Source organism: Amblyomma americanum, chromosome 10 (genome assembly GCF_052857255.1).
Source record: "Amblyomma americanum isolate KBUSLIRL-KWMA chromosome 10, ASM5285725v1, whole genome shotgun sequence".
Taxonomy (NCBI): domain Eukaryota; kingdom Metazoa; phylum Arthropoda; class Arachnida; order Ixodida; family Ixodidae; genus Amblyomma; species Amblyomma americanum.
This window is the reverse complement of record NC_135506.1, coordinates 2,901,835-2,919,990: the sequence shown is the minus strand read 5'-3', so window position 1 is coordinate 2,919,990 and position 18,156 is coordinate 2,901,835. Positions and strand designations below refer to the sequence as shown.

Here is an 18,156-nt window from a genome sequence, read left to right as displayed (position 1 = left end):
TTCACAGCTTAAGAGAGCAGAAGTATTAAAAGGACACGTGTGGCAATCAAGGACCACCCTATATTTGTTGATATTAAATACAGTAAAATAAATGAACAATGCATGCAAGCACATTGGAACGATTCGCCTGACGACACTGTGTGCGATGTTGGTGCTGTACTACGGAGCAGGTCTGACGTCAGTATTGTGCACGGTAGTGCCTGTTGGCGCGTCTCTTAAGCCGTCGTCGCATTTGAATTTTAAGCGGTCCCCGCACGTCACGATGGTGCAAGCGGCACTGCGGATCGAGGCTTTCGTCGCGTGCTGGGAGAGCGATCAAGCAGCGCGCTGCGGGGCTTGGCGACGCCCCGGCGCCCCTATCACTGCTCTACGGCCGGGAACTGCGCAAACAAACCCTGTGTGCATTTTATGCTCGGAGATCTGTGATTAATGGTGGGCGAACGACTTTCAAATTGTCCCACCGTGGCGTCATTTTTCATGCGTTCGCGTGTCATTTTCTTTCTTCCCTATGTGCCATGATCCCGGAGCCATCATGTTGGAAGGGTTAAAAAGAGAAAAAAGAAAAGATTACGTAAGAGGAGGCGGGAGTAACTGTTCGCCAAACGATCGCTACACGTAGGAACTCGAGAGCGTTTCAAACGTGATTATGTACAGACACGAGCAGAAGAGATTTAGAAAACTTATATTTTCCACCGACTCATGGAGGCCGCAGGCGTTACAGGCCTACTGTTCACAACAGCCGTAAATTTCAGAGGGGGTCCTTTGGACGGTACACTATATTGATGCGAAATGATTAAAATAAAGAAATGCGAAATAAAGTTGATTTAAATCCCCTGGTTGCCCGTCGAGGAAGGCTTCATCGTCAACCGCCAATCCCAGATTTGTTATCGCAGAAAGAGAGAGAGAAAAAGAAAAGCTAAAAATCGGAACAAACCTGGTTTGCAAAGGTTCCTTGCCGAAGAGTGTCCCTATCGCAATCAACTCGGCTCAACACGATCCTTCGCCACGCTTTGAAACGAAATGGGCGCTTTATACATCGTGATTCAAATCACACACGAAAAAAAAAGTATAACGGTCATAGAAACCAAGAATAACGTGACGCTATATTGATTAAAAGGGGGGAACCAACCGGGCAGTTACTTTAGACAGATATAATTTTACATAAAGTAGAATAAAGATAACTAAATACTGCCCATGAGAACTGGATCTAAGACACTCGCATATCGCGTGCAGTGCTCTATTATCTGTGACCCAAATTATTCTGGAACGGCTCTGCTGCGCATGCTCCATCCTGTACGCATGTATGTAGTACAACATTCATTTATTTGCCCGTTACGCGACCCAATGTAAACAACGCCAGCGACCTTAGGGTGAGTGAAGAGGTTTTAGAATTACATGAGTTTAAACGAGTCGAATGCGTGAAACTTGCAGGTAAAGCATGCTAAATCTTTTTGGGCTAGCATTTGAAGTGGTGACATAATCGCATTCGTAATGGTGACGTAAAGCGGAGTCGGCGTTCAGGTTTCTCTGCGGTGCACAGCGACAGGCAGGGGCCGCAAAGATGATGTCACAGGCGGCGGCGGCGCGAAGTTTCCAGGAAAGAAGTGATTGTTTCAAGGAAGAAAACGAATGCCTTCGAAGGTAAAGCTCAAGGAGCATTGTCTGGCAGCATCGGAAGACACATGGCATCAAGTAGACGAAGGCAGCAGAAATCTGAAATTTCGGCAACAATGACGTCACCACGAGTTTCCCCGCACTCCTTCGACGCAGTGGGGAAAAGCCTGAACATTGTAAGGGATTTAATCTGTGATTACGTTACCATTGCAAATGCTAGAGAAGAACTACTTTGCAAGCTTTATCTAGAAGCTCGATAGATTTGAGTTATTGAATAAACTCGCCTTCTCAGGAAACCATTTCACCTTCCCTTTAAAGCCGTTCTTTCCACAAAGCCTTAATCGGTTTGAAACGACCTGTTTGACGCCGACACTGCGAGGCGCCCTGCAAGCTGAGAGTGAGCTGAAAGTTGAACGCAGTAGCATCCAACTACTACGCTGCAGTAAGGCGCAGCATGACGCTTCAGCAGCTGCACTTATGCAGTGTACGCCGAACTGCAGCATCGTGAATGCTGGGGCACGCGTGGCAAGAACTCGAATACAACCGTCAACAAGCATTTTGTGAGATGAGGAATTCGAAAGGCATTGCACTGTATAGGAACCCTCCAATGGGCAGCGGAGTTTCCCGCTCATAATAGTAATGACGACTGCGATGACACAACGGCGACAATGGTCGTGAGGGTGATGATGGCACTCATGGTCATAAAATTATAGACAATTATGAGAGGCTGCTATACGGGGACATGATAGGGTTCGTGATGTTACTGCAAAAGCAGTGCTACTAACCCCCCTCGTGCATCCGATGTTTGCTGATGTGAAGCCTCCAGCCCAAGAGATGATCCGTTACCCTTTTATCATTTTATTGTTTCTGCTGTTCTGAAGTAACGTGCAATGAGGTACTTTTTGCCGGGCTTACAGTGGAAGAAAGGAGGAAAGATGTGATTCCTGAAGCACAGCATTGAGCAAAGGGAAAAAGGAAGCCTCTGACCAACGCTTCAACAAGAGGACTTGATATCGCCTGGGCCCAGGAGAGAACCAGCCTCTTTGTAGAAACGTTTGTCAGATCACATAGACTTCGCTCGCGCCGGTTACTGTCGGCTTTAGTGATTCAGGAATGTAATCAAATAAAGGACCTTCACGACAATGCTAATACGCAAATTGTCTCGTCTACACGCACCGCTCTTACAAAATGGTTTGTAGACTCTCTATAGACTTCTTACGGACTCTATTGCCCTCCTATAGATATTTCTTGCTGAGTGAGTTGATTTTAGTTGTATGCTACAGGTGGCATTAGCCTTGCTTAGTCTTCCGGCGATTGCTCCACCGTAGCGTCACTTATATGTTAATAACGACCTAAAGCCTGTCGGATCTGTCCCGCTATGCGCACAGTCACTTATAATAGTACATATTCCACTCCCGTAGTCACCATCTATGCACACATTCACTGACAGCAGAAATAAGTCCACTCCAGAGGTCACCATCTATGCACTTATTCAGTCACCGTAGAACATAGTCCATTGCAGTGCCACCATCCATGCACACATACACTCAAAGATTAACATAGTCCACTCCGGAAGACACCATCTACGCACACATTCAATCACAGTATACCATAGTCCGTTCTTGCTGTCACCATTTAGAGGCAAGATCAGTGTCCTGCAGAAATGTTAAAAGATGACGTGCAGCCTCCCTTCTGCATGTCTGGTTTCCACTGGGGTAGACAATGTCCTGAACTGTGCTGTGAAGGGCTCCTGTCTTCTTGAAGGAAGCGAACATCACATACCTTTCCGCGTTGTACTCTGGGCAGTATATAATATAATGCTCGATATCTTCACACACGCCACATAAAGAACATAGCGGAGACGATTCCGTGGCCGTCTTATGCATCCAGGCAGGAGTACGAGCAGAGCCCGTGCGCATTCGATGTAGTAGAGTCGCCTGGGATCTTCTCAGTCCCTTGGTCACACATAGCTTGTGGGGCGCACTCCAAAGGTATACTAACAAAAGGGTACTATTTCTTGTTGTCTATCCGTTGTATGTATACTGTCTATAGACAAAAGTCTACGAAAAGGGTAGAGGCATAAATGTCGGGTAAGGTATGTACTTGAGCGAAAAAAAAAAAAACAGGGCAACAATGAAGAAACACATTCGACGCGCACGATGCGCACCGTACACGTCGAACGCCTTTCTTTATTGTTTTTCTGTTTTATCGCCCCAGCACATACCTTACCAGATATGAACCAACTCCGCCAGCAAAGAGTTTTAATAAATCTTTCGATTCTCTCTGGCTGTCTACAGGATTTTTATTGTCTACAGACTAGTCTATATTATTTGTCTATAGAGTTTTCCGACAAAAGTCCATGGACAGTCTATAGACTGTCCATAGACTATGCACACATTTCCCTTACGTCGCAAGAAAACCGTGAAACGAGCAAGTTTTCTGGAAAACGTCAGAATTGATTACAGAGACAATTTAAGGTAAGGCGCGGTTGTTTTCGAGCTTGAGGGTCCTTCGTTTAAGCCATTAATAAAATTACCTGAATTGAAGAATAAAAGTATTCTGAGTATAACGTCATTAGTCTTCAGAAATAATGGCTACACAGTGTGTGGAATTCCTGAATGTGGTAATCTGCAAAACCGCTGAGTTGCTTATCAAAAAAAGTAGCCCGCAATTTATGAGGCAAGCTTACGGAATTTTCCGGAGAACCTCGATCGCGACGGGCATAGGTTGTAGTAATTTCAATCCATTTGGAGAGGCATTGTCTTGCTGTGGATGATGATGAGGAGGAAGAGAACAATGATGGCGACAGCAATTTTATTAATTCTACCACAGGTACCTTTCGAAGGCCATTCGCAGAGAAAAAAAAAATGGAAGTGGGCAGTGTTAAAAGGCGAGGAGAGACAGCGTCCCAGCTGTATGAAAGGATATGCGGCATGATCGCACAACGTCCCTCCCGTTGCCTCGGGCACATACATGGCCCAACCACGAAAGATCTGGAAGGCAGGAACCCTAAAGCAGCTGCTGTTCCCGACGGCAGTAATCACCACTGCCGTAATTTAGTTACGGTAATTTAATTAACTCCCTCGCAATGCAAACGCGTTTACGCGACACAGCTCTGCCACGGGGGCGCTTAAACGACGGGAACATCTCGCTCAGCGTCCGCGGTCCTCTCTTCCCGTTTGTGTAGCGAAGCGTGTGGCGAAGACCGGATCCACTGCTCCCAGTAGCACTCCATTCATGGCGTGCAGCGCAAGTTGGTACAGAACCATGTTCGCGGGTCATTATTTCTGCGATGCTATGCTTCCCAGGGATGTGCACAGTTATTTCATCTGCTTAACTTTTTTTTTCTTTAATCTTAGTGCTCATTTAAGCTGAGCTGATGCCCTTTTGCTTGGTTATCTGCGGTTTCAGATGCTCAGCGGCTCGTCTTTTCTGCGGCATTCATCGTTCTCATATCTTTTTTTTTCTTTCGTATGCACGTTTTAAATATCGCAGTGTTGTTTTTTTTGCTTTCGGCCTGTCAGCGCTCGCGTGCATCTCCTCTGTCCATTGTTCGCTCCCATCAGAGCGACTACACATAGCACGCGTCGGCCCTATTACAAGGCGGGGTTCATCCGCTCATCAGTGGACAAAGCGCGTTCACGCTGACCTCCATCCATTCCCGCCTTGCGCCTGCTGCAGAAATCTTCCTCCCCTAGCACAAAATGAAGCTCGTCCCTCCATCCAACGCTCAGCACCATTTGATTATTTTTTTCCTTCCCACGCTGAGAAATATATTGGTTTGGTTTATGACGTTAAACCCCATAAACCAAACCAATATATTTCTGGTGCGATGTTTGTGTTTACTGTCATGTCTGGTATATACAATTTTGATAAATATCCCCAACGAGTAAACCAATAATTTTTAGCTGCCGTAGGAGATTTAAAAGCTCTTTGTAGCCGTATAGAACTCATATTTGACATCTCTATAGAATTTCTTGCAAAACATCTCGTAGCCTAGAAAAGTGGGAGCGTAAGCTGAACTAGCAGTTGCCTACAAATGTATCAAGATGTCCATAAATGTCTTGCATGCAGTCTGCACTATATCTTGCACATCTTGTCAAGAAGTCTTACAAACATTCAGTAAATGTCCTCGGGGCCGGGTGTGACGCCCATAACACGGTTTGTTTATGTTGGAGAGACGCCTCATACCCGTCCAGTAGACGGGTTGGTGTTCCGTGGGAAATGGACCACCAGTTCTCAGTTCTGCGCATTAACTGTCCAATCTACGCCTGCGCTCATCATCTAGAGTTGCACTGCCCCCTATATTTTGCTTGAATGAAGCTGCCTGTGCAACCTTTAGAGGGACAAAACGAAATAAAAATCCAAACAAAGCAAGTCTGGCACACTGTCACCACCAGCAAAATCGAACATGAGGGTATATGTTGCTCGGCTTGCCGGAAAACACTATTCACAACTGATAGAAGCGCGAAAAGAACAACGTAGAACTGACCCTGCGGACTGTGTTCACTTGGACCGCAGATGTTTGAGCGGTGCGCCGATCGATTTTACAGACGAAGAGCGCTAGGAGTTTTGTCACCTTGCCTTCGTTGTTGTTTGTTGTTGTTGTTCTTGTTTGCCTTACAAAATGGCACATTGTTTTTAGGTGTCTTTCGTTATTCCCCTCTTATTTTTCCTTTAAGGAATTTTTTTAATGCGATATAGCAATAAATTTGTCGCAATAAAACCCCGCCGATGTCCGGTGTCACAAGGCCGAGAGAAATGATGTGACCTTGTGACGTCATCACAACCCGGCCACCAAGCTGTGAGGAACTCAGTATCTAAGCAAAATCCAAGATATAGAATCGAAACCAAAAATTTCAGGGGACACTTAAGATTTGCCTTAGGGGTGTGACGCGATAGCATCAACGAGTTGATGTCCATATGTCTGTAAGCAACTCCCTAATGTCTGCAAGCTAGGTCGAAATCATAGTTATTATTATTATTTCCAAATACTGTCTATCCACTGCGGGATTTTTACAGGCAGGCCAGAGAACCCATAAGAAAGTCAGGCAATATCGGAAGGAATGCTTAACAGCAAGGAAGGGAATTGGTAAGCGAAGGCAAAATGCAGAAAGAAATAAGTAAAAAGGATGGCGTTCCGGAGCAAATTAATCACCACAGTTTGAAGCATTGTTTGATAGGAAATACAACATCAGTAAGGACGAAATGAAATTCTTGGTACACATCAATAAATGGTTAAAATTTTAAAAAAAAACATCTCACTAAAAATACCTAAATTGTGCATAAGAACCAAAGAATGACGTAATGGAAATAATACGTTCAGTGGGGATAGGGGGGCGAGGTAGTTTCTTTTTCTATTAATATTGGAATGAAATTATCGATTAATTCGAACTATGCGTAACCTTTTTCTCATGAGAGCGTTACTGTCCTACATATTGTTCCGTCATAGCGACCTTTCTGTACCCGGAATTTATTATCGTGTGTTCATGAAATACGATAACATAGAATTCCAATTTTTCAACAGTCAACAAGCTATCCCAACAGTTTAGTCTTGCAGGCATTGTATTGCGCGGTACTGTTTCTGCAGCTGTCAACTTCGGCCGAGGGTCAGGCATTCTGGCCCTGTGAGTTTTATATTTGAAAATGCGACGCGCATTTGGAATGCGTACGGCTTTGCCAGAAGAAGCTTTTTTAAGAGCGTTAATTAGCTCTTACTCATCACGTTTCTCGATTTCTTGGGGTCTGCCTCCACCTCCCTTCGAAATTTTCCAAGATTGAGGCCCCCCATAGTAAATCGATATAGCAACCTAATTGGTGATTGATTGGTGACGTCACTGATATATCCAATTGGTGATTGATTCGTGAGGTCACTTATAAATCCAAGATCTCAAATTCGTATTTCCTTTGGTGTATCTCACTTTAATCTCATTCATATCAATTCTAGCAAACCAAACAGCTAAAGCTCGTTACTTCAACGTCTTTCAGACGGTGGCGGCATCTTTTTTCTCTTTGTTTATATATTTGTTTATTTTCCCTAATTCTGGGTTACAAACAACAGCTGAAGAACATCGCGGGTTGGTTGTTCTGGGTTCGTTTCTCTTTCTCAAGTGCTCACAGATCTCGCTGGAGGTAACGAAGAGAGTCTCGAGGTTCTGTTTAACCTTCACAAGATATGGAGCGACAATGTCATAACGTTACTGCTACGTAAGATGCAAAATAGGTCTGAACTACATAGTCTCATTTACCTCCCCTAATTAAAGCAGAAGGCTATCAGGTTACTGTACACTGCACACCTCGCGTTTAGTTCTAAACTATATTCAGAAAAGCTGAGTGAATAAGAATAGGGACCAAAACAGCATCATTCAGGTTCTGCTTAAGCAACCACGTAGAAGGATTAAAGGGTGGACGCTGTAGCGTTGAAATGACGCTACGCGCTTCGTGCCGCGCCGGCCCAGCTGACAGCAAAAGTCACAGCTAGAGCCCTGGATTAAGGCGCCAACCGACCCGACACGAAAAGGCATATTTATGTTCGAGTATTTGTATACATAGTAGGTTTAGTTGCGTATGTTCTTGAATTTTAACATTTTAAATCAGCGCTATCAGGTATGGGTTGCAGAAACATTTATTATCGGCTTGAGTTATACAAGTGGGTTAGTTGATCTTGCTAGGTGGTCGTCGGTGGAGACTAGCGGCGACCTCTTGTCACGTGTTTCCAGGTCGGAGCTGAGTAACAAGGTCTCCCACTGGCCCGGGAGCGCGAGCCTCTTGAGCGATATTGGTGGGGGATCTCTCGGACAGTCCCAGAAGATGTGGTCTACGGTGGCTTTGCCGCCGCATTTGCTGCACTCCGGCTTAAATCTATCCGGGTGCACATGGCTTAGGACAGCTGGATTAGGGAGAGTTTTTGTTTGAAGTTGTCTCCACAGTACCTCCTGTTCTTTGTTTAGGCTTTTATGCGGAGCAGGGAAGGTTAGCCTTTCTAGCCTGCAATGCTGAGTGATCTCGCTCTTGTCATTCCGACGTCCGAGTTGGCAGCCACAGCTGGGCCGATCGAGCTTTATCGTGGGCTGCCTCGTTCCCCGGGCCTGAGGAGTGAGCCGGTACCCAGACCTATTCTGCGTCTTTCTGGTAGTTCTTGAGCATTCCCAGGGAGATGGGAGGTATTGTGCCCTTGGCAAAATGTCCAATGGTTGCCTTTTGAATCGCTGACGATCACTTCCACCCGCAGGTTTGTCAGCGCCAAGGCAATCGCAGCTTCTTCGGCTACTTCTGAAGAGCTTGCGCGCACTAGTTGGCCTTCCTCGGTCACCGCGGCTATCGCGTACGCTTCCTCGGGTGTTGGGCAAGCGGCCGCGCCTACGTAGACTACGTCCGGTCGGCCCTCGAGTTTCTTGGCTAGGGCTTGCGCTCTGCCCTTGCGTCTTCCTTCGTGGTGGACGGGGAGCATGTTTTTCGGTAATGGTTTTACTGCGATAGCCTCTCTGACGATGGGCGGGTGTCCGCGTTTATTCCGAGCCTTTATAGGATAGCTCTCTACCCGCACTAGAAATTGGCTGCGTGTTGTTGACGTGGACGGCCCTGTCTCGGCGAATTGGATCTTCGTAAACTTTTTTTCTCGAGGTGCGATTTGTGGTCTGCTGCTCCTGATACTGGTATTCTTGCCTACCATGCTGTGTTGTTCGACAAGATTTGGAACACGCTCTAATTATCTGGCACCCTCAAACGAAGAAAAATATTTACAAACCAGAAAAAGCCAAAAAGAAAAAGATGTGAAATTTATCTCTTCGGGCGCACCTCTATCAATGACATTGTACCTGTATCAATGAAATCAGGATTTACCGCCTGTTACTACGTAATTGTATCTGTGGCCTGAAATTTTTTTTTCGATTTGATCAATGGTCGTAACAAATATAATTGATACCGTGTATTATTTAGCTACTCTATTTACTATGATACATGCATCAATAATGTCTTTAAAACAAACAAGGCATTATTGCTAGAAATATTATTATTTTCCTGTAACCGTTACTGAATGGAGGAACCTAGCAGATAATGTGGCGACGTTAAATCCCTGATGATCGTTTAGAAGGCTTATTTGCTCAATTATTCATTAACTCGTAGACTGCGGATTTGCTCTGTCAGTTCAGTTGATCGGTACAAGTAGGTTGAATGTCAGGTTATATGTTTTGTATAACTGTCAGATTTTGCTCGACGAGCACTTTGTAATCGGTGACGCGTTGCCGGCTATATTTTGTTTCTATTGTATTGTTGCGCAAACGTGTGCACCTACCATTCACAGCCGTTTTCTTCTCGGTCGCAGTATCTATAAATAGAAAAGATCTCTTAAATAAAAGCGTGTTCACGGTAAGCGTTGTTTTACACCGCAAAGTCGACTAGAGTGCAAAATTCACATCATATCAGTTTTGCTCGCCAAAGCATAATTGTATGCATGCATGATCTAACGTTTCCGTTATCCTTGAACGGCGGTCCAGCCCTTCTTGTAGCGGTGATGAGTTGCCAAAAGTCGAAGCAGTCAGGTCCATAAAGCCCAGCGGACGCCGTCCATCATCTGTTTTCTCAAGGACGGTGAACAGACAGCAAGGGAAATCGCTGTTTTGTTTTTTCGGCGGGAAAATGGCAAGGTGCCACAGCAAGAAGGAGCGGTGCCACTCACCTGTGACGCAAAGTATCCAAAGCCGCGTGAGAGGCCGCATCCTTGCCTCCCCCGTTGCACTCGGCACGCAAGCGAAAGAGCACTACATCACGCCAAGGGAAGGCACACCGCTTCTCGTGGCGTCTGCTAGAAAGCGTCGGAGCGGGAGCGTGCAGTGACGCAGGGCATGCGATAGCGCTATAGCGCCCTCTATACTCGATCCTCAAAAATCACCAACAAAAAGCGTGGCCTCCGAGATTCGTTCAAAATGGTTAAAGGTGGTGTAATGCGAAGTCACCGTTTCATCAAGAAGCCGTTTCACGGGCTCCTTTTCACTTGGCTGACTTGGCACGCAAGTGAAAGAGCACATCACGTTCTCGCGTCGTCAGCTATAAAACGCTGGATGAGCGCATGCAAAAACCATAGAAAAAAAAAAGACCTCCTAGAGCTGGTGGTGTCCTCTATACTCAGTCCTCAGAAGTTTTTCACCGAGAGCGTAGACTCCGAGATTTGTTACCACTATGTCAAAGGCACGGTGCAAGAATGTGTTATTACGCCGTTGCTTTTCACCGTGGTCAAAGGCGGTCAAATGCGAAATCAGTTTAAAGGATTTACCTCCTTGTCATCAGCCTAGCTGCGTCCACTGCAGAACAAAATCGATCGTCAGGGAAGGAAAACGCGCAGTTACTTCCTCACTTGAATTGGCTTTGGAGGAAACGAAGAGCGCAGTAACTGGCCCACTCCTCAATGGACGCACACATAAGCCGCACCATAAGGGAAGGAAGGAAGGTGAGAGCGAAAGAAGAGAGAAAGAGGTGCCGTAGTTAAGGACTTCTGAATCATTTCGACCATCTGGAGATCTTTAACGCGCCCCGACATCACACAGCACACGGCGCCCTTTGAGTGTCGCCTACGCCGAAGCGCAGCCCCCTCCACAGATAGACAATGAGGTTGTTATAAAATAAAATAAAATAAATGGGGAAGGGTGAGAAAAGTGGGGGAGTTACGCCTCATGAAATAAATAAATAAACAAAATGGGTTTTTGAGAAAAGGCAATGGTGCAGTAATTCGGTGGACACTCGAACCGTGGCGCATATTAGGGAAGCGAGGAAGGTGGGAGTGAAAGAAGAGACAAAGAGGTGCCGTAGTGGAGGGCTCCGGAATATTTTCGACCACCTGGGGATCTTTAACGTGCGCTGACATCGCACAGCACACGGGCTCCTTTGCGTTTCTCCTTCCTCGAAAACACCCCACAGAAAAGAAAAAAAATCCTTTTCCATGGGGCGTACGGTGGGCACATCAACCATTCTGTGAAGGAAAGGAGAAAGTAGGGAGTGAAAGGAAGGAGAGAAAGAAACGCTGTGGTGGAGAGCATCGGATAATTTTAGGCGAGCTGACTGTAGGCCCACCATCGCTGTCACTCAGCAGGCCAGTAATCATGTCCCTAGCAAGCACTCACGGGCAAATGAAGGCAGCAGATAGACGTGCACATGTGCATCGATGGCACCTCCATCTCAAGGCTTCAAGAATGTCTCGTTAAACAAACTGGTGCGGCTCAACACCAATAAATTTGAGTTCGCTAGCAGCTCTGCAACAATAGCATTGCGACCACATCGTCCAGATTCGTACCGCTGATCTCCTGATCAAAAGGGAGCGTGAGTAAAATCAAAACCAGTCCAGCTTCATAGCCAAGAGGTACACCAGCACAAATCAATGGCCCATGAGAATTTTTAAGATCACTGCATTTTAGAGCGAAAGCTCTTAGTGAATTAGGAGTTCAATGGCGCAAGGGCAGCTAGGGCCAAAGAACGCCAGAAGAATGTTTTTCTTTAAGTTTGTGTGACATTAAATGGGATGGGAGAGATTGTAAAATGTTGCGTATTAAAAACCGGCAAGAAGTCCAGAGTAAAAGACTGGGATAGATAAATAAATAGCATCCCAATAGGATAAATACGGACTAAAATTTGAATTGAAAAGGCGGGGTTTAAAAGGAAGCTAATAGCTGGGTTTTGCCAGAGACAAGAGGGCAAGGAGTTTCCTCCCACCGTGATTGGCTACGGGGCCCTCTTATCAGTGCCATGGTACCTAGCTTTTACGAGTTACCCTGACCAAAAAATAAAATCAAACTTCATGTGCGCATTAAAATTCCAGTGGTGTTTAAATAATGCATGAAGTTGTCGAATGGTATAATGGAGTCATCTCCTAATAAAAGTGAAGGATGGAACGGTATGTGGTATTTATAAAATTTTTCGAGATGAGCTCGCGGCGATGAGTTTTATAAAATGGACAGTTCAAGAGAATATGAATCACTGAAAGCGGGGCGCTAAAATGCTCACATTCAGGTGGCTCTGCTCCTAAAAGCAAATATTTGCCTGTTAAGTGCGTGTGTTACTTCATAAAATCGATTGTTATGTTGGCAATGCTTCCATTCTTTTATGTTTTGTTTGATCAGGCGCAACTTATTTTGTTCATGCATGTTCCATTCCGCCTGCCATTTGGACATTAGCGCTCACTTAGCGTAGTAGTCCTGGTAGGGAATTTTCATTCTGCGAGGATCGCGCTCTGTTGCGTACCTTGCTACGGAGTCGGCAAGCTCGTCCCCTGCAATCCCAACATGGAGGGGAACCCAACAGCAGTGCGCGTTGTACCCGTGTATCGCGAGAGTAATGTAGCTGATGGAGGATATGCAGTAAAAGCGGGTTTACTGTTTAGATATAATTGCGGTTGTGGCACTTCTCGAGGCTGTTTAGATTACTGCGCACGAAACGCTATCAAAATCGGTAATGAATGCGTAGCAGAAACAACGCCGTGTGATCGCTTCGGTCGCGATCACTGCGACTATCGCAACGAACGCGACTAGCTGCACAGCGCCACGTTCATTTCAGCATTCGGGGAGTACGGCGTGCGTGGTGAGCGTTCGCAGGCGCACATTTCGCTGCCTTTACGCAAAATCACTCGCTCCGATCGCTTTCACTGCGCGGACACTTGCCACTGAGCTACGTAGCTCGTGCAGACAGGGAATTCACCGTGAGCAGCTGTTACTCGCCGCTGTCCGTGATGCTCCACGCAGGAATTAGGAACGCTTGCAACAACCACAAACAGCTCCGTATAAACACATCGCGACACCGCCAACGCGTAGGTCTTGCGTCGGTTTGATGAGGCGCTCTGTCAACTCGATCAGCGTAGATAAGATTGCAGAATTCAAAAAGGGGAAGTGCTGCACGCGGCGGAGTTCGCAATCGCTCTCAACCATTCTGAGCACCCGTAATATTAACACGTCGGCGATATAATGTTTTTCGGCATAGCTGCCACCACCCATGCCCCGCTCACTGTAGAAGCATAGAGAAAGGGATTCGTAAAGAGCGGGCACTCCCATGGGGCCCAGCGACCCAATCGACTGTAGCGCACCAAGCGCCTGGGCGCAAAACCTCTGGTTTCGGTTTCAGGCGCGCGCAGTTTGGATGCTAGCATGCGTTGCGGCGGGTGTCGGAGGCGATCTGCAAAGTTGGCGCGCAGAAGGGGCGGATCCCCGTGGTCACTTCTGTGTCACAGGTATAACTATAAATAAAACACGTTTATTCTGGAAAATAACTTCATTTTCCCCCACAAATTGCTCTTCGTGGTTGTCTGCTGTTTCCCAAGGGAAAACAAACAGACAGCCCCATCATATACTGCTTTGACACTTTTGTTGTCGATCGCAATGGCCGAACAACACAGACTTCGTCGTCATCGTTGATTTCGTACCAAGCGCTCCTTGAAAGTTTGCTCGGCAGACCCCGTATAGTCTTCACTGCCTTCGTCCAGGTTTTTCTGCGCACTTTGGTCAACCGCACAGTAGGTTCACTTTAGACGCCGCGTAAGAAACAATAACAAGCCGTGGAATCAGCTGTCTCCGTGCAAAGCGCTTGTTAACGTTTTCCCGCCGTTAGCGCGTTTCCGCGGCAGCAAAATTTACCACCAGCATATTTAATCGCACAACTTCGTGAGCTCCTTGTTTCGCTTAACATTTTCCAACTTTAAACAATGTTTTGGCAAAATAAAGTGTTATTTAGATCACTGCGTATTAAGCCTAATCACAAACATTTAGCAGACGGTCCCTTCCTGTGCAAATAAATGCTCTCGGGGCGCTGCCCTGCCGTAATTGGCTGACGCCTCGCAGTGTCAAGCGGCGACGTATCATCGTTTCATCATTTTGACGTCACTGTCAATAACATTCCATCGGATTTGCGATCGTTCCGTAATACGGCCCCAGCTGCTGTGTGAAATGAATCTATTTTCTTCCATGTAAACACAAAAGCAATCCGACACAGTAGCCGTCGCCATGTGGCGCATCTCGCTCCGCGCTTGTTGTGCGTCCGTTGTCACGGCAACCCGGCTCACAGCGGTGGTTGTCGCTCCCACCGTCAGCTGAACAATGTCAATTAAGAGCAGGTGTCACTCTGATAAACCTTACACGAAAACTGTGCCAACAGGCGAAATTACGAACAAGGACAACATGCTTTCACGAACCTCGCATGCGGAACATTGGTGCACCACATACAAGATGACCTCTGCCAATTATTTTTCCCCGACGTTATTCTCTACCCGTAAAAGCTCCCAAGTCCCGTTCCACGGCCAACTGTGCGTTTTGTTCGAGAAATGTTTGGCACCGCGACGGCCACAACACGGGGTCCCATCCAATGTGTTGGAGCACTGCGTGAGAACAAATGCGCGGGTGCTACGCATATCTTCAGAAGCGTAGAAGACAATTTTCGCCACACCAACGCCTGGTTTCCAAGCTTTTAGAAAGTCCGACGAGTTTACTTTTTTTCCCGGTAGATGTGAAAAGCGCACTGCCTTGTCACTACGCGGGTGCAATGCGCGATTTCAAAAGCAGTCGCTTCGACGCACAAGTTTCTAGTTTTTGAGCTTTTCATGCATTGCCCTTTAACCCCGCAGTCTTGAAAATTACGCGCCCGTACTAGCAACGCGACAGCACTCATTTTCGACACGACTGCAACTTTTTCTCAAGGTGACCACTTTTTACCCGACCGTTGACAAATCACTCGAAAGTTGTGCACTATTGGGGGCCATAAAAACTTCGCGGCCCCGTAAAACTCAACGCGCAACCATGCGAAACTAACCGCTACGCAAGCTCACAAAACAAGGCATGGGAGCGCCGTTCGCTAGCTGCGCACCGACAGGCGTGCCTTCCATAACTGCGCCATATTGCGCAGGCCGGCGTGCTCAGCGAAACTGCTTGAAACGCAGCGTAGTTTGGCGAAAATTAAACGTTTTTTTTTTTTTCACTTTGCCACTATCAGAAACAGTGCCACGAAACGCGCCAGAACAGCCGGAAGGCCGCGAAGCGTGCGCGCCTCTTCACGAACTGCATAACTCAAGGCACCGGCTAGCGTGGTCAACGTAAACTGCTTGAAATGCAGAGCAGTTGGGCAACAACAACAACAAAAAATTACCGAAGACACTTCGTCGAGACTAAAGTGTGAAACGGCGGCAGCCTGACACCATTACCAATGACAATTTGTTGCGTCGGAAAACACCACGGAGGCACACAACTCGTACACTGTTATGTGAATGTTTGTTTATTAAATGCCTGCAACGTCGTTTACGCCTATGTCTATCGTTTCGATGTCTCCTGAGTCCATCATTTCAAAGCTGTCATCTGGGAGGATGTCGGCTTGCAACTCATGGCCGTCAGGGCGCCCCGTCGAAAACACAGCAGCCACGCGTGCCAATGTAATGAGTCATCCTGCACGGCGCCGAACCACCCCGACACCCATACTTGACAGTGACGTCACGCACGCGAGCCAATCAGGAGGCGCTCACCTGCGCCTAGCGACAGTGACGTCACGACACAAAGGAGACCAATCAGGAGGCCGGAAAGCTGTGTTAGTTTCTACTAACGTCAGATGACCTTGACGATGAGCCATTAAAGGCTCCCGCCTTTAAAAGAAAACTTTTCATACCTTTCCGCCGTCAGAAACAGCACGAGTTCCGCGTCAAAGACCAAGACAGACGCAAAAGCACGGGGTCTGCGCGCTAACAAAGATGCCACACACCCACAGGCGCGCAACCGCGCAGCCGACTGCGTTCTGCCTCGTCTGCTCCCACGCAGTTGGCCCGCGCATGCGCATGATGATGAAAACTAGAAGAAAATACTGTGTGCCATGGCGCTCTTTGCCCGTAGATGCCCCTTGCGCCATAAAACCCATCGTCATCAAAATAGTTATACCTACAGATGTTCAGCACAAATGTTGTACACGTTGCTTTAAGGCCGCCGACACAATTGTGTCATAGGCGATCGTTTGTGTCATAAACCCAGCAATTTACGAGCCCTCTCTTTGTGAAAGACATATCAGGCCTAATTCCGTTATAGCCTGCTCTTAGAACCGGGCTTGGACACCGGCAGGACTCGTAGTTTTATATACCTTTTGCACAGTCATTTTAAAAAATATGATCCAATCAATCTAAAGTTCGTCGATAACACAGTTCGTCGATAACAAAGTTCGTCGATACACACAGTACGTACGGAACCTCGTCTGCTCAGCTCTGTGTCGACCCGTTGCGCTAGCGTCGCAAAATCTGCTCTTTGTTGTGATGTATGTTGTCGCGCTCTAAGCCAAAGTTATACAATCAATGAGGGACAAAGTTAAGAATGAATAGGTGGAAACCTTCATTAGGCAGCTGACTTTGCAGTGCACCATTTTACCGAATTATGTTTAGACCGAACCGGAGCGAGGGCGAGGCCACAATCTGGTGAGGTGCCGTCGGTGTTCTGCTGGTTCACATTAGCGCGTCCAAAAGGTATATGGTACTGCTTTTTCGACGGAACGTATCTAGTCCTGTTTCGTGCTGTAGCAAATTATGCCTGAATGGGCTGTTATTCGTATGGTGCTTGGCAAAGTTCGCTTCAAACTGCGCTTGTCCCATGCACTGCTGCATTCGTATTTCTCGTCAGTCGTTTCTCTCGTGCTGTAGGTGAAACGTGGCTGTGCTATTGAGTTAGATTAAAAGCATGTCTGGAAGGTAAATTACGCACTAAAGCGATAAACATCACCTGCCGTCGATGAGAAGAGACATCGTCCGCCACCAACCCGAAACTGAAAGAGCGGCAGTTAGAGTTTCAGGGTTTCCGCGCCATTGCCTTTTCTTTGCAACACGAAAATTTGTTTTTAAGATGACCTCATCGTCATTCCACCACTTCCCCTAATTACGCTCGTAAGACAAGAACCAGATCAGAAAATAGTGTTTAATGCACGTACCCCTTCGCCGCGGCATGGTGAGACCTGCATGCCTGTTTACTTCGGTTTCTCTGAAATTACAGGGTTCCGCAAACGATGCTCACATTTCTCGCGTTCAGGTTGCTTGTTCCCTTCTTATGACAGCAGATATTACACCCTCCAACTAGCCCCAGTTGTAGCTCTTTTGAGATATTACACGAAAACAACGCAAATAACTGAGAACGAAGGCGCGAAAGACGCGACTTTTTGCTTTGAAATGTACAGGAGACCCAGCACTTCCGGGACATGCCGCCCAATTTCCGGTGGCTTCACTAGCGCCCACTTCTGAAAGCGGGAATGCGGCATCCAGCCACCCAGTGGAGATCAGTCAGTGGTTGGGTGCAGTGTTGGCAGTGGTTGAAGCAGAGAAACGGCCCGCGCTTCTTGCAATGCTCTCGCCTCAGATCTAAAAACGTTGCTCGCCTCGGCGGCCTTGTGGCATTTTCCACTGCAAAAACAGATGGCGCCACTGCCGCTCTTCAGCGAAAAAAAAACGTCGTCTGCGGGTTTTGGTTCGCCGATCTCTACGTAGACGATTACGTTTTCGCATCATGCATAGCTCAACTAAGTAAGTACCGTTGTGAAACTTGCTACGATACAAAAGTT

General features: G+C 46.9%; 1 protein-coding gene across 1 annotated transcript in view; it reads right to left on the bottom strand.

Moving 5' to 3' along the window:
• The window catches only part of LOC144106603 (uncharacterized), an 87,221-nt gene extending 76,777 nt beyond the window's left edge, over nucleotides 1–10,444 (bottom strand). The window contains exon 1 of the mRNA XM_077639450.1: nucleotides 10,292–10,444. Coding sequence (XP_077495576.1) covers nucleotides 10,292–10,331 — 40 coding nt within the window. The 5' untranslated portion in view covers nucleotides 10,332–10,444. The remainder of the gene's footprint in view (nucleotides 1–10,291) is intronic.
• Nucleotides 10,445–18,156: the final 7,712 nt, after the last annotated feature.